General features: G+C 54.4%; 11 protein-coding genes across 11 annotated transcripts; 7 read left to right on the top strand and 4 right to left on the bottom strand.

Moving 5' to 3' along the window:
• Positions 1–274: 274 nt before the first annotated feature.
• On the top strand, positions 275–856 carry LTHEOB_4280 (Thioredoxin-like protein 5; the record flags this gene model as incomplete). Its single annotated transcript, XM_035513297.1, has 3 exons — positions 275–513; positions 642–726; positions 788–856. 3 exons carry the CDS (start codon positions 275–277, stop codon positions 854–856), a joined length of 393 nt encoding a protein of 130 aa, XP_035374984.1.
• An 895-nt stretch (positions 857–1,751) lies between these two features.
• Positions 1,752–3,372, bottom strand: LTHEOB_4279 (Saga complex component; the record flags this gene model as incomplete). The annotated part of the gene is made up of 5 exons (XM_035513295.1): positions 1,752–2,094; positions 2,152–2,314; positions 2,370–2,810; positions 3,038–3,101; positions 3,262–3,372. 5 exons carry the CDS (start codon positions 3,370–3,372, stop codon positions 1,752–1,754), a joined length of 1,122 nt encoding a protein of 373 aa, XP_035374983.1.
• A 570-nt stretch (positions 3,373–3,942) lies between these two features.
• LTHEOB_4278 (Mannose-6-phosphate isomerase) lies at positions 3,943–5,507 on the top strand (the record flags this gene model as incomplete). Its single annotated transcript, XM_035513294.1, has 4 exons — positions 3,943–3,973; positions 4,029–4,049; positions 4,131–4,460; positions 4,528–5,507. The coding sequence occupies 4 exons, from the start codon at positions 3,943–3,945 to the stop codon at positions 5,505–5,507; spliced, it is 1,362 nt and encodes a 453-aa protein (XP_035374982.1).
• A 2,055-nt stretch (positions 5,508–7,562) lies between these two features.
• Positions 7,563–8,366, bottom strand: LTHEOB_4277 (ADP-ribosylation factor family protein; the record flags this gene model as incomplete). Its single annotated transcript, XM_035513293.1, has 4 exons — positions 7,563–7,601; positions 7,675–7,937; positions 8,038–8,193; positions 8,273–8,366. 4 exons carry the CDS (start codon positions 8,364–8,366, stop codon positions 7,563–7,565), a joined length of 552 nt encoding a protein of 183 aa, XP_035374981.1.
• Positions 8,367–9,096: 730 nt separating this feature from the next.
• LTHEOB_4276 (Glycosyl transferase) lies at positions 9,097–10,188 on the bottom strand (the record flags this gene model as incomplete). Its single annotated transcript, XM_035513292.1, has 3 exons — positions 9,097–9,568; positions 9,623–10,030; positions 10,106–10,188. The coding sequence occupies 3 exons, from the start codon at positions 10,186–10,188 to the stop codon at positions 9,097–9,099; spliced, it is 963 nt and encodes a 320-aa protein (XP_035374980.1).
• A 412-nt stretch (positions 10,189–10,600) lies between these two features.
• LTHEOB_4275 (Mitochondrial carrier protein) lies at positions 10,601–11,775 on the top strand (the record flags this gene model as incomplete). Its single annotated transcript, XM_035513291.1, has 5 exons — positions 10,601–10,745; positions 10,801–10,810; positions 10,864–11,019; positions 11,074–11,302; positions 11,362–11,775. 5 exons carry the CDS (start codon positions 10,601–10,603, stop codon positions 11,773–11,775), a joined length of 954 nt encoding a protein of 317 aa, XP_035374979.1.
• A 1,177-nt stretch (positions 11,776–12,952) lies between these two features.
• Positions 12,953–16,380, top strand: LTHEOB_4274 (Protein argonaute 1-like; the record flags this gene model as incomplete). Its single annotated transcript, XM_035513290.1, has 5 exons — positions 12,953–14,372; positions 14,427–14,683; positions 14,737–15,513; positions 15,568–16,014; positions 16,081–16,380. The coding sequence occupies 5 exons, from the start codon at positions 12,953–12,955 to the stop codon at positions 16,378–16,380; spliced, it is 3,201 nt and encodes a 1,066-aa protein (XP_035374978.1).
• A 504-nt stretch (positions 16,381–16,884) lies between these two features.
• Positions 16,885–17,388, bottom strand: LTHEOB_4273 (Small nucleolar ribonucleoprotein snu13; the record flags this gene model as incomplete). The annotated part of the gene is made up of 3 exons (XM_035513289.1): positions 16,885–16,947; positions 17,012–17,237; positions 17,300–17,388. The coding sequence occupies 3 exons, from the start codon at positions 17,386–17,388 to the stop codon at positions 16,885–16,887; spliced, it is 378 nt and encodes a 125-aa protein (XP_035374977.1).
• A 391-nt stretch (positions 17,389–17,779) lies between these two features.
• On the top strand, positions 17,780–18,722 carry LTHEOB_4272 (Vacuolar ATP synthase; the record flags this gene model as incomplete). Its single annotated transcript, XM_035513288.1, has 5 exons — positions 17,780–17,796; positions 17,942–17,954; positions 18,086–18,215; positions 18,323–18,583; positions 18,646–18,722. The coding sequence occupies 5 exons, from the start codon at positions 17,780–17,782 to the stop codon at positions 18,720–18,722; spliced, it is 498 nt and encodes a 165-aa protein (XP_035374976.1).
• Positions 18,723–20,301: 1,579 nt separating this feature from the next.
• Positions 20,302–20,736, top strand: LTHEOB_4271 (Ankyrin and HET domain protein; the record flags this gene model as incomplete). The annotated part of the gene is made up of 1 exon (XM_035513287.1): positions 20,302–20,736. One exon carries the CDS (start codon positions 20,302–20,304, stop codon positions 20,734–20,736), a length of 435 nt encoding a protein of 144 aa, XP_035374975.1.
• A 1,411-nt stretch (positions 20,737–22,147) lies between these two features.
• Positions 22,148–23,767, top strand: LTHEOB_4270 (uncharacterized protein; the record flags this gene model as incomplete). The annotated part of the gene is made up of 1 exon (XM_035513286.1): positions 22,148–23,767. The coding sequence occupies one exon, from the start codon at positions 22,148–22,150 to the stop codon at positions 23,765–23,767; it is 1,620 nt and encodes a 539-aa protein (XP_035374974.1).
• Positions 23,768–24,046: the final 279 nt, after the last annotated feature.

The raw sequence follows: 24,046 nt of genomic DNA, 5'->3' as shown, positions 1-24,046 counted from the left end.
ACGGTCCCAACATCTTCAACGTGTGACTGAATTCGCAATACCAGCGCCTTCTTGCCTAATACTCAGGTTACCTCCGTCGCCGCGACCCACTGCCCGGCTGCTCGCCTTAAGCGAGGACAAGAAGTCGCCGAGAGAAACTTAAATCCCACTTCTCCCATCCTTCCCCCCATCCCACCGCTTTTAACTACTGTTCACCGCTATTCACACCCAACCCAAAAAAAGAAACAAAGAAAACACCGATCAATCCCAACATATATAAAACTTTAAAAAAAAAATGCCGCTCACCGAATCGACGGCCTCGCCGAAAGAACTCGCGGAAACGCTGAAGAACGACGCCAAGGATTCCGGCGCCAGCAGCTTCGTCGCCGTCTACGCGTCGCATGTGGCAACGCCAGCAGGTGGTAGCCAGAGTTGGTGCGGCGACTGCATCGCCGCGGAGCCGCTGGTCGAGAAGAAGTTTGGCGGCAAGTTCGGCGAGAAGTGCTGGGTCGTGTGGGCGGGGGATAAGGCTGAGTGCGTTTTTGCGCCCTTCTCCTCCTTTTGCTTTTCTATTTCTCTCTCTCTCGTTTCGAGGGGAAATGGGGGTGGTGTTGTAGAAGAAGTACGGGAATGAGAGAGTGCTGACAGTTCTGCACGCGTAGATGGCGGACGCCGGATAATGTGTGGAGGAAGGCTCCGTTTAGCATCACGAATTTGCCGACGCTGATTAAGGTCACGCCTGAGGGGGTGAGTCTTCTTGCCTTTTCTGTGTTTTGGCGGGTATTTTGTAGGCTGACGAGTTTATCAGAAGTGGGAGAAGCTGGTTGAGGGCGATGTCTACAACCAAAGGAAACTAGATGCATTTGTCGGATTCTAGGTGCGGCGTTTTCCAATAGACGGGCAGGGGTGCATCTCATCCTCTCTGTGCGAGGGTGTCACGGAGCAAACTAGCATGATGCCTTTTCTTCTTTTTTTTTTACTGCTCTGTTCTACAACCTAGCTTTACCACTACCGCTTCTACAGGAATTCATGCTGGTGACTGGCTCAGAGGCAACGACTTCACCATTGATCGAATGCTGTAACGAATACCTGGGCTTCTTAATCAAAGATTTATCTAGAGGTGTGTAACACGACATTAGGAATGTTTTCATGAAAATCATCCCACATGCTCCAGTCTGTCATTTTGTCGGACAGGCCTTATTTCATATAAATATGTTTCTGAAGGCTACAGATGTAGACGGTGAGATAAAGGTCATAGCCTTGCTCTCTTCGCATCTCGATTGCTGTGATTACCATTTATGAAGTGTTCAGCCAATCTTCCGAAGTACAACCCTGGAGAGGCTCGTACAATACGTTTTGTTAAAAACTCCTTTCAAGAGACGGACCGGAGCAGTGGATTATACAATATCCAGACCGAGAGGTAGATTCAAAATGGAGACACGGTGTACTCGAAGGCTGAGTCAGTGATAGAAAACAAGCGTATGCTGCCAGTCGTCAAGTCAGGAATCGAGTCAAGGAAGTGAAAGACAATTGTAAGCCCCCATCATCAATCTAAAAAAAAGCAATCTTGATCCACCGAGCATTCCATCATGAACTTCATCGCATTAAGATCTTTCGTATCCAAATTGAAACAAAAACTCCGATCATGCAAACATGCCGGCCGTAGAGTAGGACAAAGTGCGCGCATTTGGCCTTATTATCCTTTTCTTTAGAAGAAAAAGCGCTGTAAAGGGGACATCTGGATTTGGAGCAACCCGGGGAGCCGCGGATTGTTATCTTCCGGTTTCGGGCAGGACGTATCTCCTTTCGACATCCATCTCGCGATCGGCTTCATCCTCGCCTTCGAAGCGCAGTCGGACAAAACCGTCTTTGAGCTCGCCCAGAGAACCACCAATTTCTTTCCCATCTTTCTTAAGACCCTTGCCCATGCGAGACGCAACCACCTCGGCTTTGTAGAAAGTGGTGGTGCCGGGGTACACAGCGAGAACGTTTTTCCTTAGTGGTAGTTCCGGAAGGCCGATATTGGAGATCGGAATGGGGACAAGGTTGCTGACTGAAGCGCGGTAGGGTTGCAAGGGTGTAGATGGGTCCGGGTCTGAGTCGATTATTTCGTACCTGTCGTGTTAAGGTTAGCATTCGACAGTAGGCTTCAGTTGAGAAAAGTAAATATACCGCCGTTGCTTGCCCTCTCCAATGACGGAAGTTACGCTGCAGAGAATGCCCTCGCCTTCTGTATTTTTCTGCTTGTTGCGATAAAAGACCTCAGTGCCGACACTGAGACGATGACGGTCGCCGACGGTGGAGACTTTGGAGAGCGTAGTCAGTCTAACCTTTGCTGCTGGGCTTGCGGTGTCTATGCCTATAAGACAGATTGAGACCGTCAACTTTACCTTTGACGCTGTCCATGCTGTCGTTACCGTCCTCAACCTTGACGCTAGTCTCGCGTCCGGCGCCAACGCTAGTACTCCTACTTCCAGCTTTGCTACTGCTACCGACGCCGAGGCGATCCTTGATTCCAGAACTGAGGGACGGCTTTGGCGAGTCGGCGATTGAGTCGGTATCATCGTTGGACGCATGGTCGATTTTGTTCCTTTTTGGGTTGCGCTGAACCTTCGAGCTGGCGTGGCGGGAGCCATTAGAGATGGTATCGGGCGAACTAGCGGAGGCGGCGCGGAGAGCCGAAAGGAGCTCAAGGCCTTGAGTGATGGACATGTTGCTGTCAGACGAAGAGCCGTCCGTCAGGCTACTGATGGCTTCATGAAGACGAATATTCTTCCGGACCAGGTCGTCAAGTTCATGGTCAACATCAGCTGGAGGCATATCACCCCGGGCTGTCTCCCAAGTTAGCAAACAACAGACATAGTGAGAACCAATCAACTTCTTGCTTCTATTACAAACAAGGCATAAGCTGGGGTCGCAATTCGGCTGGGGGACGATCCTCGCCTGTGCGCACGTGACATGCAACCTCAGTCGAGTCGTGAAAAGCAAGATAATGACAATATAAGGAGCAAAGAAGTCCATGATGAGGAGAAAGAGGAGGCACTACGACGGATATTACCTTCGATAGCCTGCTGTGCCATTCCGAGCTCATAGATACGTTTCTCGATCTCGTTTGATTCCCTCTGTGACGGAGCCGGTCGGTCAGTTTTGCCCAGCAATTGTTTGCCCCAGCCCAGTCTGGACGTCATGTCATACTACGACGCAGCAAAGGCCCAATTGGACCAAAGCGCAAAGCGGTGGCAGCTCTCAGGCGTAGATTGCGACGAGGGTGGGCGGACTTACCACCAGGGCATCAACTTTCTTGGCATCAGCGCGGAGCTGATTCCAGATGCTGCGCTCCTCGTCGGCATCATCCTTGAGCTGGGCACCGCGGGGCCTGCTGCGCGAAGTCATGGTTGGTAGGGAGGGCGGTGGCGTGGAGGTTGGCGGTGTGTGGTTGGTGCGCCTTGCGCGCGCGTGCCTGGCTCTTTTCTCCGCGTTCGCTGCGCGGGGGTCGGAGAGAGGATCAAGAGCGCATCGAGTCGCGGCCCAGCGGCGCGATTGCGGGCCGATGCGCGCGCGTTTACTGAAACGCACAAGGTGTCCGCGCAGATGCGGCGCTTGTGCGAGGCAGCGGTTGAGAAGAGGGGCCCGAGGTGGTGGCGGCGCGGGTCGTGTGGTCAGGCTGTGGTTTACAAACGGCTTGGGATATGGTCGAGCTGCAGCGCTCGGCGCCGATCGTGCTGGACCCCTGCCGCGCAAGGACCCGGGCGCGCCAAGAAGTCCCCGCCGCTGCCGCCGCCGTCGCCGCCGCCTGGCAGCGGGCTGCGGGTGCGATGCCCGTTTTGTTTGCAGCGCCAGTGTGACGTTGTATGCGAGGGGCTCATCCAACCGTTGCGCCTTTTTTCTTTCTGACAACCTCGTCGCAGCCTGTCGCTCTCTGTCCTTTCGCCCTCCTCCTCTGTCGCTGAAAGCTTTCCCACCATGCAGGTTCCTCTTATTCGCCTCCAGTGCGGTATGCTTCTACTCCCAACGTCATACTGCGCTACCCCGCTAACACCACCGCGCAGGCGTAAACAGCTACGATTGGGGTAAGCAGCCCTGTCGCGACCCAATTGCCGCGCAATTCGCATGCCCCGCGCAAAAAACCGCAAAGACCTGACCGAGCATAGGCAAGGTGGGCTCCACCTCCGCCGCCGCCAAATTCGCATCCGCTACACCTTCGGACGATTTCAGCATTCAAGATGACAAGCCCTATGCTGAGCTGTGGATGGGCACCCACCCGTCGCTGCCCTCCAAGGACGTTGCGACACAGCGCTCGCTGCTAGATCTGGTGCAGGACAACCAAATGCTCATGGGCCGCGAAATCACTGAGCGCTACGGCGGCAAGTTGCCCTTCTTGTTCAAGGTGCTCTCTATTCGCAAGGCTCTGAGCATTCAAGCCCATCCCAACAAGAAGCTAGCGGAGGAGCTTCATGCAAAGGACCCCAAAAACTACCCTGGTACGCCCAGCGCCCCAGATGATGATCTACAATTGACAGGAAGCTCACCGGTGTGACACCACCTCAGATGACAACCACAAGCCCGAGATGACCATCGCTGTCACTCCATTCGATGGCCTCTGCGGCTTCCGCCCGCTCGCCGAAATTGCGCACTTCCTCGCAAACGTCCCCACCCTCCGCAAGCTCGTCGGCGAGGAAGCGGCCGAAAACTTCGAGACCACAATCAAGGGCCGCGAGACGTCGTCGTCGGAAGAAGACACCAAGGCCAACAAGGCCGCTCTGCAGCAAGCCTTCACCTCGCTCATGACCTCCGAGGCCTCGAACGTCGAAGCCGCGGCGGAAGAGCTCATCTCCTCGGCGAAGTCCGAGGGCGCCTCCTTCGCCGGCGGCGGCGTCGCGAGCAGCAGCGGCGAGGAGCTGGCCGAACTGGTGGAGCGGACGTCGGGCCAGTTCCCGGGCGACATTGGGCTGTTCGTGCTCTTCTTCCTCAACTATGTCAAGCTCGACGTGGGCGAGGCCATGTTCCTCAAGGCCGACGACATCCACGCGTACCTGTCGGGCGACATCATCGAGTGCATGGCGTCGTCGGACAACGTGGTGCGCGCGGGCTTCACGCCCAAGTTCAAGGACGTCGGCACGCTCACGTCGATGCTGACCTACTCGTACGCGCCCATCGAGGAACAGAAGATGGCGCCCAAGGACTACTCTTACGTCACGCACAACACCAAGTCCTACTCGTCCGCCAGCGAGTCGGAGCTGTATGACCCGCCAATCGAGGAGTTCAGTGTCGTGCGCACCGCTCTCAAGGCCCCCGGCGCGAAGGCCACCTTCGACCCCATCCAGGGCCCCAGCATCGTTCTGTGCACGTCCGGCAGGGGCACTATTGCAGTGGGGCCGAAGAAGGAGCCTGTTGAGCCTGGCTACGTTTACTTTGTGGGCTCTACGGCTGAATGCGTGCTTGAGAGCGAGAGCGAGAAGGGCGAGGAGTTCGTGACGTTCAAGGCGTTCTGTGAGCTGGAGGCAGAGACAAGCAAGAGCTCGTTGTGAGAAGAGTCAAGAGAAATGAGAATAGTTAAGAGAAAGAGGGTTATTTTGATAGTACGTCAGATCATGAGCGACGAATCTTTTTGATTCCAGACCGCATGTGATACGCAGCGATAGTCAGGTAGTTTGTTCGGCATATTGTATAGCCATCAAGAGAGCACGAGCGTAATGAGTAGAAGAGATCATTTGCGGGGTTCGCAATATGTTGATGAATCGCGACCTTATCTCTAAAGTCCATTTGTACCAACCAACCAACGGCCCCCGTCTTTCCCTTATCTTGCCTTGCACTGTTCCAAAGTTTTCGAGTATCCTCTTTCTTACATCACCACACAGGGCTCGAAAAGTTTCCTGACATAATACAACTTGCTTTCATCTACAAGCTCTCCGGGAACGTTCACCGCTGTTAAGTGGAAATTAGCCCCAGCACAGAGCCTATCTAGTAGCAAAGCGCACATACCCTCGATCCGCATTCTGAAACAGATATCGTCGACTTCTCCGAATATCCAGGGGGGCGCGAGATGACCGATGTCGGCAAAAGGAAAGCAGTCCACGGCCAACTAGGGTAGATCTGCGCGCAAGCAAAAGTAATAGGAGATTAGATGAAGAGTAATAGTTGCGTTATTCTTAGGCGCCGCACACGACAGCTGCATAGAAGTGGGCCATAGTACATCACTTATACGCGCCGACATTAGAAACGGGTTTCTTTAAACAGTAAAAATGACTAGTGCTTGTGGAGTGACGTGTCGGATGCAAAATCCCTCTGCGTGATGCACATTTGTGGGAGATGAAAGACTTTCGGACGCATTCGGACTCGTATTGTGATGCTTCCCTCGGGTTTGGTCGCTCACCATGTTATTTTCCAACAGGAAATGCTCAAAGGAACAATAGGCACGTCGCTGCTGGGCCAAATCCTTGGCTCGTCGATCATAGCCATCCTTCTGCGCAGGATCACACAATAGTAGCCTTATCGTGACCGGTTGCAATGTTGTAGTAGACATCTTTGAATAAAGCTAAATATCTCACAAAGGTTGTTCGCTCATCAGAATGATTCGGATCGTTTTTGGATGAGTAGTTTGAAAAAAAGAGCCAGACGCCTGATATGCAGTTATTGTCGTCATCAATATCAGGTTCTTTACATACAGGCGCCCACGCCGACGTCTACTCCACGCTACACCGTCTCTACTCACCGTAGATGCCCTCCAGGCATCGACTCGGCCACCAAGTCTCACCACGCTTCTGAATCCTCCTAGCCCCCCTCTCAAACGCTTTTCACTGTGACAATTCCCCCGCGCGGGCCCTCTCACCCGCACCGAGCAGCCTCGCTTCCAACCCCGCTATACTCTCTCAAACCCTCCTTCTTTTCGACCGCTTCCGGTGATTGATGTCGAGGGGGATGATGTGTGGTGTTTGGATATTAAGGAAAATGTACTAGACAGGGATGTCGGGCATTGGATTTTTGCAACCAACAAAAAAAAGAGTTAACTCAAGAGACCAAAGAAGAAGAACAAAAAAAGGAAAAAAACGCTGAAAAGCACAGACCGAGCAAAAGGAAATATGTGGAAAAACGAGCACGCAAATCCAGGTATCATGAATAACACGACCAACGAGACCAAAAAAACGACGACAAGGGGAGCGAGACTATCTGATTAAAGAAGACTAAAAGGGGTTGTTCTGAAGAACTGTAAAACAAAGAAGAGAATCTGTTGGCGAGACTTCTCTAATCCCAAACACATACATGCATGTGTTTCTTTTTGGAATGGGATTAAGACGACGGCGATGAACTCTTTTTTGCTTTCAAGACCGCGTTCTATTTCGCTCGTCGAGATTTGGGGAAAGCCAACTTCGTTCGCTCGCTTCGATTCGACCACGAGATGGTTCGACATCTGTACGTATGCGCGCTGACTGGTGGGAGGATATGGGAGAGAGGATTCGGGGTATACGGTATCTAGCGAGGGGCAGGCAATGACGACGCCGAGATAATGCACGCAATGGGGTATTGGATGGATCGTTCTCGGGGTGATGTGAGATCATGCGATCTCATCAAGTCGGACAGGTTACTTAGTTGGGCTGGGTGTTAATCTGCTCAGAGAGCCAAGCCTGTACGACGATGTAAGCAACAGGGAACGTAGCGGCGGGGCAACGTCGTCGCGCCGAGGGGCAAATAACGTACCAGACCCTCGAAGATACCCTCGCCGGTGGTGGCGCACGAGGGCTCAATCTTCCACTTGTGGTCCTTGGCGATCTTATCCAGCTGCAGCTTGTTCTTAACCTCATCGGGCTTCATGGCAGAGCCGACGTCCTGCTTGTTGGCGAAGATGAGAAGACGGGCGTCCTTCATTTCACGGTCGGCAATGATGCGGGACAGCTCGCTGCGAGCCTCCTCGATACGGTCGCGGTCGCTGGAGTCGACGACGAAGATGAGACCTTGGGTGCCTGTTTTTTAAATGACGTTAGCGGCCGGCTAAATGGGCGGGCGGACTAGGAATTCAAGCGGGCAGGATGGGGGAGGGGGGGAAAGGCAGGGTATACGGACCAGAGAAGTAGTGTCTCCACAGAGGGCGGATCTTGTCCTGTCCACCGACGTCCCACACGTTAAAGCGCGTCTTCTTGTACATGACGGTCTCGACGTTGAAGCCGACGGTGGGGATGGTGGTGACATCCTTGTCCAGCTTGAGCTTGTACAGGATGGCTGCAAGAAACAGAAGGCGTTAGCAAGGCGGTCCAATCGCATTGACGCGGAGGTGCGAAAAAGCAACACGGGAACGTACTCGTCTTGCCAGCGGCATCCAGACCCAGCATCAGGATACGCATCTCCTTGGTGCCGAAGATCTGCTTCATCATTTTGGATATTGAGCCACCCATCTTGCCGGTTGGATCGGTCGCGCGACGACTCGGCTTGCTAGAGAGGACGGAGGAGGTGAGGGGTCAAGGACGCGGGCGTCGTGAGTGAGGACAGGTAACCGTGGGGGTGTGGGAGCGGTTGAAACGCCGGCTTTAGACAGTCGCAGGGAGATGAGAGCGGCGTCGGGTCTGTGTGAAACGCTATCGAGGGAAGAGGTAGTTGGCGATGGGCGGGGAAGACAGCGCGCAATTGAGCCAGGCCGGAGAGCTGGACTCCTTTACAGCAAAAGCCGGTGGATAGGGGCCTCCTTCGCTCTTGACGACGAGAATCTGCGGTGGTGCTGGAGGGCCAGTGACTGAGTTGGGGGCGGTTCCTGGATGTAGGGCTTAGGCCTGTGGTCAAGTCAGGGGATGCGAGGCCAAGCTGCGATCCGCGAAATCAAAGCCGCAGGCCTTATTTCCCGCGCACGACCACGCCTGCCACATGCGACGCAGCGGCTCCGCGACAACGGCTCTTACACTTATGCACCAGGTCCAACGGCGGCACGGCGAGGCGGCTGCCCGCAGTGCCCTGCGCAGCCGGGCGCTCCGCAGGCGCTCGCATCCGCGTCTCAGGCGCTGCGGTGTTGCGGCGCGGCGGCGCCAAACGGCGATCAATTTCACGATGAATTGCACATAGGAGGATGCGCGCCCGCATGCGCTAAGTTGCGCAAGAAATGTCCGATATCAAAGCTCGCCCGGCTAACGTCCATCACCACTTGTCGTCGAGCCCGCCCTCCTTCTCCACCCGGTTGCGCTCGTCATTAATCTCCCACCACCAGTCGTTCGCCTCGGTCTGGAAGTTGCGCTTGATGCGCATGTCCTTGGTCTCCTGCCACGGCTTGGGGCTCAGGATGAAGTGCACGTTCTTCACCTGGTCGTCGCGCCAGATGGCGTCGTGGACGTCCTTCCAGCGCATCGTCTTGAGCGCATTATAGATGTACGGGATGGTCACCCATCGCCCGCCGAAAATGTCAGAAAGCAGCGACTGATCGGCAAACTCGTACGAGTCCGTGTTGGACGACTGCAGCGCCCGCAGGATGGTGCCGTAAACGGCCGCCGACGGGTTCACGACCTGGAGCCCGCCGTTCGGCATGGCCAGCCCGGCGGTCGACGGCGCGCCCTCGGTCTGCGCCGCGTCTGGCGCCGCGTGCTGGGTGGTGAAGGCGCAGTTGGCGGGGACCCTGCGCCATGTTAGCGGAGGGCCGGTGGTGCGCCGCTCGTTATATTGTACTCACCAGTCGGCGGGATAGTGCGACTTCTTCAGCGGATTGCACACGCAGGCGTGGCTGGCGGCGAAGACGCGCTGGCCCTCGCCCTTGAGCTCCGGGGGGTCCAGCTCCAGCTCCATCAGCTCGTCCATGTTCTTCAGCACCAGCATGTCGGCGTCCAGCTGCACGACGCGGTCGTACTCGACCAGGCTGAAGGGCGTGAGCTTGCTCCAGCAGTCGTAGAAGCGCGGGTCATTGCTGTAGTCCTTGTGCGACTCTGGCATCAGGTACGGCACGCGCTTCTTGGGGATGTTGCGGGCATCCAGCGCGCGGTGGCCATAGGGCGGGAACTCGTCGGTGTACAGCACAACCAGCGGGTACTTTGTTTTTGCGCGCTTCAGCGAATAGTCGAGAGTCAAGAGGCCCTGCAGGTAGCTGGTGTTTGTGATCAAAACGGTCCAGACTGGAGGCGAGTTAGCATGTCAGCCAATGGCACGGCGCAGCAGGCACGGCATGCCTCTCTTGGACTCGACCACCCGCGTCTGGTCGGGGTTGGCGGCTGCGACAGCGTCTACGTCGTCCTGGGAGGGCATGTTTCTGCGGTTCTGAGGGCAACGAGTGGTAGCAGGCAATGCAGGGGCGGAGGGGTTCAGGATCTCCGCGATGCGAACGCGCCGACGTGCCGGCCGACACGCCTGTTTCTGTGCTGCTCGTGGTGACGGGCCCCTCGCCCTCGGCCGGGGCTCGAGTCGTGGGCACTGCGCTCCATGAACCCTAAACCTGGACGCCTGGCCGCTCTTCGGTCTTCCGCGTCGTCGGGATCGCAGCCGACTGCCGCGAACTGTGCGATCTCGCGCTGCGTTCACGCCGTCATCCACCCCCGCCCCCGGCCCAATGCCAGCCCGCCGAAAGGCTTGATGATGCGCGGGTCCGCTGCACGTCACCTCCGCCCCAGCCAAATATTCCGCCGCCGCTGCCGCTGAACTCCCGCACACAACGCTGGCAATGTCCGCAACTGGGAGCGCAACCGTCGCCAAGCACAGCGTGGACACGCCCGCCACGCCGGTGCAGCACAAGCAGGCGGCGCCTGCTCCCAGCAACTACAAGGGCTTCGTCGCCGGTGTTTTCTCAGGCATTGCCAAGCTGAGTGGTGAGTTGTAATTAATTGACTCTGGAAATTGGACGCTGACTTTATTGCAATATAGTCGGCCATCCGTGAGCATTTCCAATCTCGATAACGGTACCCCAGTGCTGATTAGGTTCCAAAGCTTCGACACTGTCAAGGTCCGCCTGCAGACCTCCGAAGCAACCCAATTCCGCGGCCCGCTTGACTGCGTGCTGCAGACCGTACGCAATGAGGGCGTGCGCGGCTTGTACAAGGGCGCGACCCCACCGCTGGTCGGCTGGATGGCAATGGACTCGCTGTATGGCACGCGCGCCTTTTCATCTCATATCCGATGAGTCTGACATTGTCGTAGAATGCTCGGTTCGCTCACCGTTTACCGCCGCCTCCTCCGCGAGAACGTTTTCACAAATCACGAGAAGCTGCCTACGCTAGGGCACGGCATTGCGGGAATTGGCGCCGGTTGGACCGTGAGCTTCATCGCAGCGCCGGTGGAACACGTCAAGGCGCGGTTGCAGGTGCAATATGCGGCGGATAAGGCGAAGCGCCTGTACAGCGGTCCGATAGATTGTGCGAAGAAGCTGGTACGGCCGCTGCGCTACTCAGGTTGCATATCTATTACGTGCTGACTTCACGTTTGCAGTTCCGGAGCCATGGTCTTCCCGGTCTCTATCACGGTCTTTGCGCCACTCTCCTCTTCCGCACATTCTTCTTCTGCTGGTGGGGATCCTACGATCTCTTCTCACGCTTCTTCTCCAAACACACCAACCTCTCCGCTCCCGCCATAAACTTCTGGGCTGGCGGTTTGTCTGCACAAATATTCTGGATTACAAGCTATCCGTCTGATGTTGTCAAGCAATGGATCATGACCGATCCGCTTGGCGAGGGCAGGAAGTTCCCGCGATGGAGAGACGCAGCGAAGGCTGTGTACAGGGAGAAGGGATGGAAAGGATACTGGAGAGGCTTTGTGCCTTGCTTCCTGAGGGCTTTCCCAGCAAACGCAATGGCTCTTGTTGCGTTTGAGGGTGTCATGAGGTTCCAGGGCGCTGGAAACTAGCATGGGATTTCGCACAAATCCATGGGAATGTACTTGTACAGGTTTGGCAAGGTAAGCTGATAGACTTTCCACTCACGTGGAGGCGCAAAGAGCGCCTAGTGTACAGACTCTTCAAAGGATAGACAAAAGGAATAATCTCCAATCGCAAAGACAATCGTTTTGCAAATTTTATTCACACCTTCGGTTTTCTGTCAAGTCAACCTTCAAGCTCTTGTTTTTCTTTGTTTCCCTTATTGCCCTACTTCGATAGGCGTGGTAACCTGAAACATGCAGCAGGCAAGATACGTCCTGTCCTAACACCAGGGGTTTGAATGCCTCTATCAGACAATTGGGCTGGATATTTCTTCGTGTAGCTGTGTCAGTATCTTGCACAGAATTACAGGGTGTTCTTGCTAACAGTTACAGAATTGCGGTTTGCTGCACGGAACTTTGGAACTTACAATGCCGAACACCAAGTTTGCCGAAAGGACTAAGACGAAAGCCACAGAGGTGCTGAACAGTCATGTGGAACCTTGGTTTGTCTTACTACTTACAGCTACATGAGCTCTACATGGCTTGACGATCCACCTGACGCATATGTCCGCTTCACCGCACAACCAAACAATCAAATTCCAATGTCTTCCGGGAAGCAGCGACAATGGTGCGCTTACCTGGCCGGTAAAGTTTCCCGTGGCCTCTTGTCTGTGGGGAGTGGCGCGGAAGCCGTTTGCTGTATGATGTTTTTCTCATGACAATAGTTAGTCACCATTCCAACACGAAGAAACTGGAGAATATTTAAAACGTACGTCGTCGCTCAGCTCAGGTCATCATCAACGGACCAGGACTATCCTCTGCAAGGCTCTCTTTTAGCACATTTGCTACATCCCATACTCAATTCTTTCTTCCAGCCCTTACTTTCAAGCTCAGTTCGCATACCATGGCAGGGAAGGGAAAGAAGAAGGATTGTGACCGCTGCAACACTCAAGGCAGTCATGAGACCGATGGCTGCAGAAAGAAGTTACTCTTGTGGCCTGATGATAGACTCCCTACGGGTACGGTAGCGTGGCCCCGTCTATCCTCCGACACAGAGCGCCTCGAGCGTGAGAAGCAGTGGTTGAAGAAGAATCGCCATAAAGAAGGTCCTCCCTGTGGGTACGCACTTGATCATGACTTACCGCAGCTTCAAAACAGGGAGAGCATGGAGGCAATGACCGTCCAGTCTAGCGGTTGTTACAGATGCAAGGGGGATCACGAATGGAAGCAGTGTCGGGAACAGGTGACCCTTGAGGGACCATCTGAATCTCTTGCTTGGCCATCCGAGTCTCGGTACGGTAGGTTCCAGCGCGAGAAGAAGTTTGCCGTCTGGGTCGAGAACGGAAGAAAGGAGGACACCAAGGAAAAAAGCAGTGAGCAAGCTGGAGAGGGAAGTAGTGACCAAGCCGGGGAGGGAAGTAGTCAGCAAGCTGGGGAGGGAAGCAGTAAGCAGGCCGGAGAGGAACACGCTGCGTTTCTGGAGGACGGTCAGCTTGCAGAGTTCAACGCCTTCTTCCAGCCGACTACCTCTCTTCCAGACCGCCAGGGTTATGCCGGCTCGAACAGTATCGACACAAAGCATGTGGACACGAGCGGCCAAGCAGTCACGCAAGGAAATATCAACTTTGATCTGCGTCCCGGGGATGACAACATCTACGCACTTCGCCCGGCCTTCAGTGGGTCACAGGACCAGAAAACTGTTCTCACCAACCACTTCACCGTCAAGCTAAGGCACAAGCGAATCTTCTGGTACGAATTTTCCGGGACCGCCTTCGAGAACCAGATGGCCCGTGGAAAGAAGAAAGACTTGATCGAGCGCTTCATTCGAGACACGGACACCTTGAACAACAACCGGAACCTCTTTGCAACAGACTACAAGCATGTTCTGGTCTCCTGGGTGGACCTACGCCGGGAAAATGCGGGCGACCAGGTGGGTGAGGTGGACGTGTCAGTGGAGCCAAAGGAAGGGGAGCAGAGGGATTCTAAGTTTGTGGAGCTCTGTCTGATACACACCCTCGACCTGGACGCCTTCAAGAACCAGGCCAATGGCACCGCGGCGCCCAGTGAAGTCAACTCTAACCTTGTCGTGCAAGCTCTGAACATCCTCATCTCCAAGAACGCAACTGAGTATCCGGACGAAGATTTCGAGAGTTTCCAGATTGGTACCAACCGCTTCTTCCGCAAGGCTGGCTGGGAGGATCTCAGGAAGAGAGGTAGAGATACTTCTACTTCTCTGCTGGTTTGCCATCGTGGATACTTCTCAACCATCAAGCCTGCCATGGAAAACATCCTTCTGAACCTCAACACAGCCATGAGCGTCTTCTTCCGTCCGATGAAGCTCAGCGACTTTCTCCTTCACGCGGAAAATTACTTCGATGTCGACTCAGCTCAGAAGTACATCATTGGAGCACGTGTCTGGATTGATTATGATGTTGGTAAGAGCAAGGGGGAAGCGCCGACAAATCCGTCACGCAGAATCAAGACCATCAGAGGGTTCGGCAGACAGTTGAAGGCACAGGAGTTCATTCTGGCGGAAGATGGGAAAGAGCCAAAGGAAGTCAACGTCTTCGACTACTTGAAAGAAAGTGAGAATAATTAGCATCTTAGGCGTAAGCTGCCGTCGCTAACGAGAACTTCAGAATACGCTAAGGAGACCAAATCTCTTAAAGAAACTAGCATCAGCGTCAACTTGGGCACGGCGAAGGGCGCCATGTGGTACGCGCCCGAAACCCTCACGATCCTTGCCTTCCAGCCCTTTCGACCCAAGCTTTCGTCAGCTCTGCAAGACGCGATGGTCCACCTTGCGTGCCGGACTCCAGATGAGAACAAGAAGGGTATTATGGGAGAGGGCCTCCGGTGCATGGGTCTGCTCTCACCCGGCCAAGATAGTTTCATCGTAAGGCCCCTTGCAGCATAAATTGTCAGCGATGAGTACTAACACTTTCAAAGAACCGGGCTGGTATTAACGTCGAGCCCAAAGCCGTGATCGTGCCGTGTAAGACGCTCGGGAATGTCAAAATCCAACCACCAGCGCCAAAGATGAATAATGGAACGTGGAACATGATCGACCGCAAGTATGAGAGTTCCAGCAGCTGTTCTAGGGTCTTCTACATCCGCTGTAATCCTCGGTTTCCAATCACCGACTTCAACAAAGACTTCTTCAACACACTCAGTGGATATCTCAAGGTCAGGATCAATGAACCGTCGTGTAATCATGCGCAGCTTTCAGCAAACTTAACGTTAAAGGATCTGGAAGAGACCCTAGGAAAGGTTTCAAAATGGAATCCAGACCTAGTTATCTTCCTCGTTCCGACAAAGGACAGTACTGCTAATTACGCGTTATTCAAGCAACTATGCGACCAGAAGTTTGGACTCAAGACGGTCTGCATGAACGCAGAAAAGCTTTTCAGGATGTACTCGTCACGCGGAAAGAGCGAAAAAGCTGAAAAAGAGTGGAAGGGCTACGTCGCCAACGTTGGGATGAAGGTCAATATGAAACTCGGTGGTACTAATCACCTGGTCAAAAATCTGACTGAAGGCGGATTTGGTGCATCTGTGCTTCAGAACACCATGATCCTCGGTGCTGATGTCACTCATCCGTCGCCTGGTAGCGTGGAGGGCACTCCTTCTGTGGCAGCGGTCGTCGGTAGTGTTGATGCTGGCTTCACCAAGTTTCTTGGCTCTATGCGTCGACAGGCACCTCGCGGGGAGAAACAATCTGAAGAGGTAAGTGAGCGGATGCTCCGGTGCAGTGAACCTTCCAATTGACAGCTCGAGCAGATGATTCAGGAGATGAAGGAAATGGTTAAGGAGCGTTTGCAGGCCTACAAGAAGCGCAACAAGGAACGCTACCCAGACAACATCATGTACTACCGTGATGGTGTGAGCGACAGTCAGTACGCTTCTGTCAAGCGTAACGAACTGAAAGCCATTAGGGAAGCGTATGCAGAAGAGACGAAGTCCGATAAGACGGTCAAAATCACCGCCATCATCACAGCCAAACGTCACCATACCCGCCTCTATCCGCATGAGGCGCAGAAGTCAGTCCGCGCAATCAAATCGGGAAATGTACTTCCCGGTACAATGGTTGACTCGACCATCACGTCCCCCACCTGGTTCGACTTCTTCATCGTCACGCACAACGGCATCCAAGGAACTTCGCGTCCGACGCACTACTTCGTGCTGGAGAACCAGATGGGATTCAAAGCTAACGAGCTGCAAGACTTCGTAAGCCACACCATCCTCACCCTTCCTACTCTTTGAAATTCCGAGCTAACCTCATGGCCTCTTTAGACAAACAAGCTCTGCTACACCTACGTACGCTCAACCTCAGCCGTCTCGTACGCACCACCAGCGTACTACGCTGATCGACTGTGCGAGCGCGGTCGCGTCTACTTGAAGCGCTTCTTCGACGGAAGTTTGAATGTTAGTGCAGCGAGGCAGCAGGACGACGAAACCTTGAGATGGGAGACAGAGGAGGAAGCCTTCCATCGATGCCTCGAGCACGACTGGATGCGTGAGGAGGACCGCAATAACGTGGACCGTAAGAACCCGTGGCATCCGAACCTTGACGATATCATGTTCTGGATGTGAGATGTGGAAAGTCTTGGGTGGCGGCTTGGCTGTGGACGAAGTGGTCAGAGATGAAAATGTTTCTTTTCCGATGTCTCCTTACCCATGTTACTAGATTTCCTTTAGTTTACCTTGCAGTTTTGGCTTCATAGATTTCCTTTTCTGTACATAATGCTTGTACTGTCAACGTTCGTCTTTCTTCCTATCCTCGCTCTTTTTGTTCTTGATAGATGGGTTTCATAGCACTTCATAGAGGGTCAATTTAGCATTAACACACAACAAGTGATGCAAGGAAAAGGTATGAATTTTGATTCCGTTGGAGTCCAATTAAGGATCCAAAGCTTTGCCCATGACATGAGGACGGGTGAGTACACCTATGCCCATATCCTTCTTTTTCACCATGACGTTAGTCTCAGTGTAATTCACCCAAGCCCCAAAATCTCCTGTACAACCTCTCCCAGACGACCTTCAAGCAAGAACGGCGAATCTAAAAGATATCGTCGGGAATCGGCAGCAAATGGAAATTTAGATCATCAGTCTCTCGACCTTGTCCTTGAGGGTGCGGATCTGGCCCATGAGGTCGGAAGCCTGTAAAAAAAATTCGTTAGTGCAGTTCTCCAGCGCACACACAGATTGAGCGAAAATTTCTTACCTCGTTGGTGGTGATGGAGGCGGCGATGACGGCGCGGGAGACACCGCAAGCACGGCCAAGAGCCATCTTGGAGGGAACGTAGACGTAAGGAACGTTCTTGTCCTCGCACAGAAGGGGCAGGTGAAGCAGGATAGCGAGAGGGGTGGTGTCGGCGGCCAGGACGATGACCTCGGACACACCACGGTTGAGAGTCTTGGTGGCCTCGTTGGCACCCTTCTTCAGCTGGCTACAAGGACGTTAGAACAAAAAAAGTGCGTTCTGCATGTTCTACGGGCTGCGCGCACTCACCGGTAGTGGGAGCACTGTTGCACCAGGTCCAGGATTTCCTGGCTGAGGGCAGCGTCGGCGAGAGGCCAGGCGGCGGACTGGTCAGACATTTTGGCGGTGATGGGTTGCTGTGCGGAATCGAGCGACTTGGTGAGCAAAAGGGTTCCTTTCCGGAGATCGCCCTTTTGGAATGCGCGTTGGCAAGAAGATTTGGAGAGTTGGAGTTGTGGCTTTGCGTCACCCAGAAGGCGAGCGAAAAAAGTTCCCGGCCGCCGCGCGAGGCGGAAGCTCGGGCCTCCGGCTACTGCACGTGACGCCAAGAAACACGGCCCAAGTCTGCATGGACAGCAACTGCAACCACACTCGCCCGTCGAGACATCATCGCCATCTCCCGCATCACCATCTCCCCCATCTCCGCTCCGTCCACACAGCTCCAGCTTCCCTCCACCCCGCCCGAGTAGCCTCATTCCCACGAGTGTCTTTGCTCCCAACACCGTCGCAATGGCCACCGATCTCTGGTACGTCGCACCAAGCTCAGCTTCAGGACAGCTTGGAGATGGCCGCAGCCCGCTGTTCCCCAGCCGCTTCATCATCTCCACTGCGCCTGACAGCTGCAGCCACCCTCTTTGAGCCGCTCCGTAGCTAACGCCCGCGTCCTGCCAGCCCCGTCTATGCTGTGAGTGCCCCAAACGACTTGCGTCGTCATGCGGACAGCACACCGCCCGCGCGGCCGCCCACTGCAAAACAACCCTCTCCATCACGTCCACAGAGCTCCAGAGGGCCCAGCGCTGACGTGAACACGCACAGCCCTTCTTCGGCGCGATGGGCTGCACGTCAGCCATCGTCTTCACCTGCTTCGGTGCCGCCTACGGTACCGCCAAGGCCGGTGTTGGTATCTCGGCTATGGGTGTCCTCAGGCCCGACCTGATCGTCAAGAGTATGGCTCCCTCCGCAGCTGCCGCAACCGCCGCCATCTCGCCAGTTGTGTGGATGCCGCGGTTGCGGCGTTGGATAAAAGAGCTTGGGCAGCTGACGCGCGCACAGACATTATCCCCGTCATTATGGCTGGTATCATTGGTATCTACGGTCTGGTCGTCTCCGTCCTGATCTCCAACGGCCTGCAGCAGCAGAGCGCCCTCTTCACCAACTTCATCCAGCTCGGCGCTGGTCTGTCGGTCGGTCTCGCCGGTCTCGCTGCCGGTTTCGCCATCGGTATCGTTGGTGATGCTGGTGTCCGTGGTACCGCCCAGCAGCCCAGGCTGTTCGTCGGCATGATTCTTATTCTCATTTTCGCTGAAGTCCTGGGTACGTTGCCGCTCCGATATAACATCGCTGTTGGACTTTTCTTGCTGACGTTGCTTGCGCAGGTCTGTACGGTCTCATCGTCGCCCTGCTCATGAACTCCCGCGCCGACCAGGGTGTCGTCTGCTCTTACGACTCCTAAATTGCTTCATTCCCCGCGCGGTGAACGAATCCGAGCAGCACGGTCAAATACACTCTGTACGGATGGTTGGGGGTCTAAGCAAACACAATGGACGGACACGCGAAAAAAGTGGCGGCACGAAGACGCTGATTTCGCGCCGAAATGAATGAACTGTCGGAATGATCGCACATGGGAAGCAGGTTCTCTCTCGCGCGAGCGCGACACACCGGTGTTCCTGTGCGAAACGTAATACATGGGAGCTTCCGGGCGGCACTCTTCTTGAGCACCATGTTGTATGTTGATAACTATTTTTCCTTGGAACCATCGGATGTTCTTTTTTTGGTTGGGCGGTGTAAGCAAGTAGATAACGGGCGCAAAATCATCTCCTTACAACCTCGTGTCTCTTTGTTCAACCATTTTGTGAGGAAGTGTATCTTTATGGAGGGAGATGCGGCTTTCCTATAAGTCTTTTTCAGAGACTACAGTTACTTGGTGATTTCACAGGTCTGAGGCTGAATGTTTCTTTTAAAATATGGAGCATAGCTAATGGTCGGAATGTAAGTGACCGTTCTGGATCTCGATCCTATTCGTTCTCTCATGCATTTCGGCGTCGTCCTTGGTGTTTAGCGGTGCCGAGTCTGCCGGCTTATCCCCGTCGTTTTCTGCGCGCTTTCATCAGATGACGACCCCCCTTCCACCCCTCCTTCGGTTATCCTGCATGAGTGGCGTTCGAGCTCATCACGAGGTTTAGGTGGCTGTGTTCGTGCAATGGTCTTGCATGTGGAGGAAGGTATGCCGACTGGTCTTGTCAATGGAACGAAAACAAGCATCTGTCGACTTCCTGGCCCGATGCTTGTGATAGGAGGGTTTTGGCTTTGGTTTTCTGGGCTTTGATGGTGGGAGTGTCAGTCACATCGTCGTGGTACTTTACCAAACTCGGGCCATTAAATCTTACTGGACATTTTCGGTTTTCGAGGATTCGTACGTTCGTGGTATCGATGCGAGGCTGAGAACAGATCCAAGGCAAGTGAAAGCTACAGACGTTCCTGCTTCAGTGCCGAGATCAGTATTCGCCAAAAGAGGTGGCCTGCAGTGCCTCACGCCGCGCGCCAAGTTCTTCATAGTCAACCATGGTGCGCTCTTCATCTAATCAGAACATCGACCCCAATTGAGAAATTTCTTCGTCTTTCTTCAGCTGACCATAAACAGTTGCGGTTTACCCAGCGTAACGATTGTGGAAGCACGCAAAATGAAATTGGGTTAACGGGCATGCTTAGAGGAACGGCAATGCTTGCAGACATGCGGGTCATATACCTGTTTGCGATGTGCCTGATGGCTTAGCACCCACACCATTCCGTCGATGGGTGTCTGGGGTTGCCATTCTCAAAAACAATCGTAGAAGCTCAGCCTCAAACACCGCCTCGCCCTTGGATACCTTCAAGATGTTAAGTGGCCGACCTCCAGAGCAATTGAAGCGTGATATTTCTTCAAACCCTCGCCCGAGGCAATCATTCATTCTGAATTGCTGCTCCTGAAAGGGAAATCCAGCTTCAATTACAGCAAATCCACAGCTCGACCTCACCACACGAACAGTTCCAACATGACTTCCACCGAAAACCCCAAATGGTACAAATACCAGCCCCTCCCACCAGGCCACATAATAAGCCTCCTCAAACTCCACGCCAACGACCCCACTAGCGCCCGCCTCGCCCTCGTCAACATCCTCTCCCGCCCGCTCGCTTCCGGTCCAGACTACGAAGCCATCTCGTACGTCTGGGACAAGCCCCCCGTCTGCGTCACCATCAGCATCACCATCGCCTCCTCTGGCTCGACTACCGCGGTCTGCATCAACCACCTAGCACCCCACCCACCCGACCCTGCCTGCCGCGCGGCTGAGGAACGGGGGGCCGGCCAGGTCGGCGCGGGTCGTCGTCTTCTCCTGCATTTCGGGCTGGGGTGGCGGCGGCGGCGGTACGACGCGGGCAGCGGATTCAACAACGGCGGCGGACGTGGACGATCTAGTAGGAAGTCATGATGCTGCTGGCACGCGATGTCGTCGTCGTCGTCGTGCTCCTCGGAGACGCGGCGCTGCTCTTCCTGCCTCTGCCCTGGTGGTGCGCGCTGTTCTTCCTCAAGGCCGTTTTGCGCGGCTCGTGTTGTCGGCGGGCGAGCCGGTTGGGGGGGGCTCGAGGTCCCGCTGGTTGCGGTGCGGGAGATGTGGGATAACAGTGGTGGTGGTGGTGGTGGGGTGCGGCCCGGGTTGAAGGAGTCGCTGGGGATGACGGTCGAGTCGAGGGTGTCGGATCCGAGGGATAAGATGGCGTTCCCGGCGAGCCATGAGATGCCCTTGAAGATTCACTTCTCCGCTTCGGAGCCGCTTTGTCTCGAGGTTTGGGGCTACAAAGTCGGAAACGTCGCCTCGGTTTTCCCATGCGGTCCGGATCCTCGGCGAGGAGTCACTTGCTGCGCTGATTTCCTCGGGGATATCGCGAGGCGTTTCGGGCCCGGTGCTGGGGCTGAGGGCTTGCTCGAGGCGTCTCTGTGCGCCAGACTCTGTGCTGCCGTCAATGCGGGGTCGGCCATACAAAAATGGTCGAGGCAGTCGTCTCCGAGGAGCCGAAGGTTGAGCCTCATGAGGAACTGGAGATGCTGGACAAGTCCGTCGGCGAAGGAGATGTCGTGTGCGTCCTTGGCGGTGGCAGAACTCCATTTGTTCTCAGAGTGATTGAAGGTACTGTGGATGGTTATAAGCTTGTTGGTGTTTGCTATGTCTATGGAATTATGAACGGTGAGTGGATTTTAAAGCACCGGAGTGTGGAAGCGAAGCGGTTTCGACCGTGGTAGACGATGGACTGTCCTTTCCTGGTACACTCGCTCGAAAATTTGCGCCAATCTCGACACGTAATTCAGGACTCGTTACAGAATCTGCCACAGACATACAGGTGGAAAGTATGGCCTATAGCTAGCGTTAATTTGTTTTTCGTTCATTTCATAGGTAGCTGAAGCCATCTTCCAGACGTGAACGTAAAATTATTAATTCGACATTTGCGTCCGGACGATCGCTTCAACTACCTACGTATGTTGTTCTCCGTCGACAAATTTGCTGAGGCATAATTACTCCTGCTATTCTTCGCGCCAGCCCGCAGCTACAATGCCCCTCTGTAGGTTCACTAACTAAACAGGCTAAAAAGCGTACCATTCAGTCTCGAGACAATCTACGTGGCGTCGTGGCGCAGTAGTCAAAAGTGAAAACTTTTTCATACATAACAGTCCACGCCCCGGCCTGGTACTTCTTGTTACAGATTTTCTTCGAGGCAGTTGCAGCCAGGGAAGGTGATCGCCAGCTCAGTATGGCAGGCACACCTAACGCAGCGGACCTCACACCTCAACGAACCGACCCGCATAAGATCTCCCAGCTCTAGTTTCTAGTACGAAGTGGCGCCACCATGTCCGAAGAAGCCCGACGATCCAACCGCGTTCGGCGCAAGCCCCAGACCTTGTATCCAAATCCCCCACCACCGCAGCTATCTCCCCGCAAGCAGAAGCGGAAGCAGCCCCCTGCAAGCACGAATCCTCCATCACGAGCAAAGAGGTACCCGGCCAACACAAGAACAAACAGCACTCTGCAAGCCACCCTAGAGATCCTCAAGCCCGACCGACCGGTCCTCTCATCAGCGAGTACTTCTAGAATCACTCGAGCCTCCGGTACTGACCCGAACTTCAACGCCGGTTATCCCAACCAGTGGAACCAGTGGGTCAACAAAGGCCATCCCGCCAGAGCAGCGATCAAGTCTTTCATCCAGGACGTTCAGGCCTCTCAGTTACCCCAATTCCACCCCTTCAATCGCGCCTTAGCCGAAGCTCAGTCCACGGCCGACCAGCGGCTGCCAGCGAGGCCCCCTCCTGCTGCCTCGCCCTCTTCTTCGGAGACTAATACCACGCCTCCCAAGACTGGGCCGATCGGAGCGGAGCACACTACGAAGAACACTCTCGTGCTGCCCGCACACCCTTTCCCCAAGCTTGGTAGCTCAAGCTCATGCCTGGTAGTCGGGGATGCAGGCTTCTGGGATGCGGCCATAGCACCGTGCAACGTAAAGGTGGAAGAGGACACAAGAGAGTACGTTAATGTCCACTTTGGCCTGTCTGCGGAAGATCAGGCGCCGTTTCCAGGACCCGCATCGTTTTACTCCAAGTTTAAGGGACTCAAAGTCAACAACATCTTCAACGACACCACGGATGAATATTGCGAGATGGTGGCAAACGAATACAAGGCCCTGGTATCCTACAAGGATTCAAATGAGGCAGAATTCCAAAGGTCCTCATATTACCTCTTCAAATTCGAGGTACGAAACCCAGGAATGGCGAAAGATTACATATTCCGCACAGAGGCTACACCACAAGAATCTATCAGAACTGACCCCGAGAACTTCCCGAGGTTTGAAACCCCGAACTTTTGGAATACTCCGCCAAGTTTCACCCCCAACAGCGCAGAGCACTTCGACTACGATATCTCCCCTGGCCTTCTATACTGGCTGTCCCTGAATGGTTTTTCAACAATATGGGGAGCAGAAGCGAAAAGATACGTCCACATCAGAGGACAAAGAAAGTTGTGCCTATATCTCGCCGTGGAGTATAAAATCAGACATGATGAAGATAGCAGCAGGATATCGATGAACCGAGTTACAGCTGCGATGCTCCTATGTCTCTGGAACCGGTTCCAACTTCGGAAGAGAGCCTTAGCTGCACAAGGGAAAGACTGGAAGCAGGAAGAGAACAGTGAGATCAAGGTCTACGGTGTTCGCGTTCTCGCTGCAGAATTCAATGTCTGGGTCATGACGCCAGTCGTCAATTCTGAGGGAGAATGGCAAGGTACAGAGATGAAGCGCCTTACGGGCCAGACATTACAGGCAGTAATGGGAGTCCAGCGTCTTTGTTTATGGATCAACGAAATCCATAAGTGGGCGCTTACTATCCACGCCCAACAGGTTAAGGAAGATCTGCAAGCATGCGCTCCTAGGGGTGGCGCTCCACCCGAGCAAAGCGTCTTGTTACATGGTCCTAGCTAGAGCAACGCCCCCTTCTAGACTGCTTTCCTATCGTGGGAGAACTGATAACCAAAAGCGCCACTGTGCATGCTGAAGCCTTCGCCGTCCACGGTAGAGGGGCGGTTGATTCTTCCATCCGGACATGAATGCACGATATACGTTAGGAAATGGCAGCGAGTGTACATTCAATTACGTTGTATATACAGGGTAACATGGCTAAAAGCCTCAAAAGTTTCAAGAGAAAGAAACTATATACTACTAAAACACGCTAAAAGAAGTTCCATTCTCAGAAAGATAACG

This window comes from Lasiodiplodia theobromae (genome assembly GCF_012971845.1).
Source record: "Lasiodiplodia theobromae strain AM2As chromosome Unknown scaffold_11, whole genome shotgun sequence".
NCBI lineage: Eukaryota > Fungi > Ascomycota > Dothideomycetes > Botryosphaeriales > Botryosphaeriaceae > Lasiodiplodia > Lasiodiplodia theobromae.
Note: the sequence above shows the minus strand (reverse complement) of the source record. Positions and strands in the feature narration are given on the sequence as shown.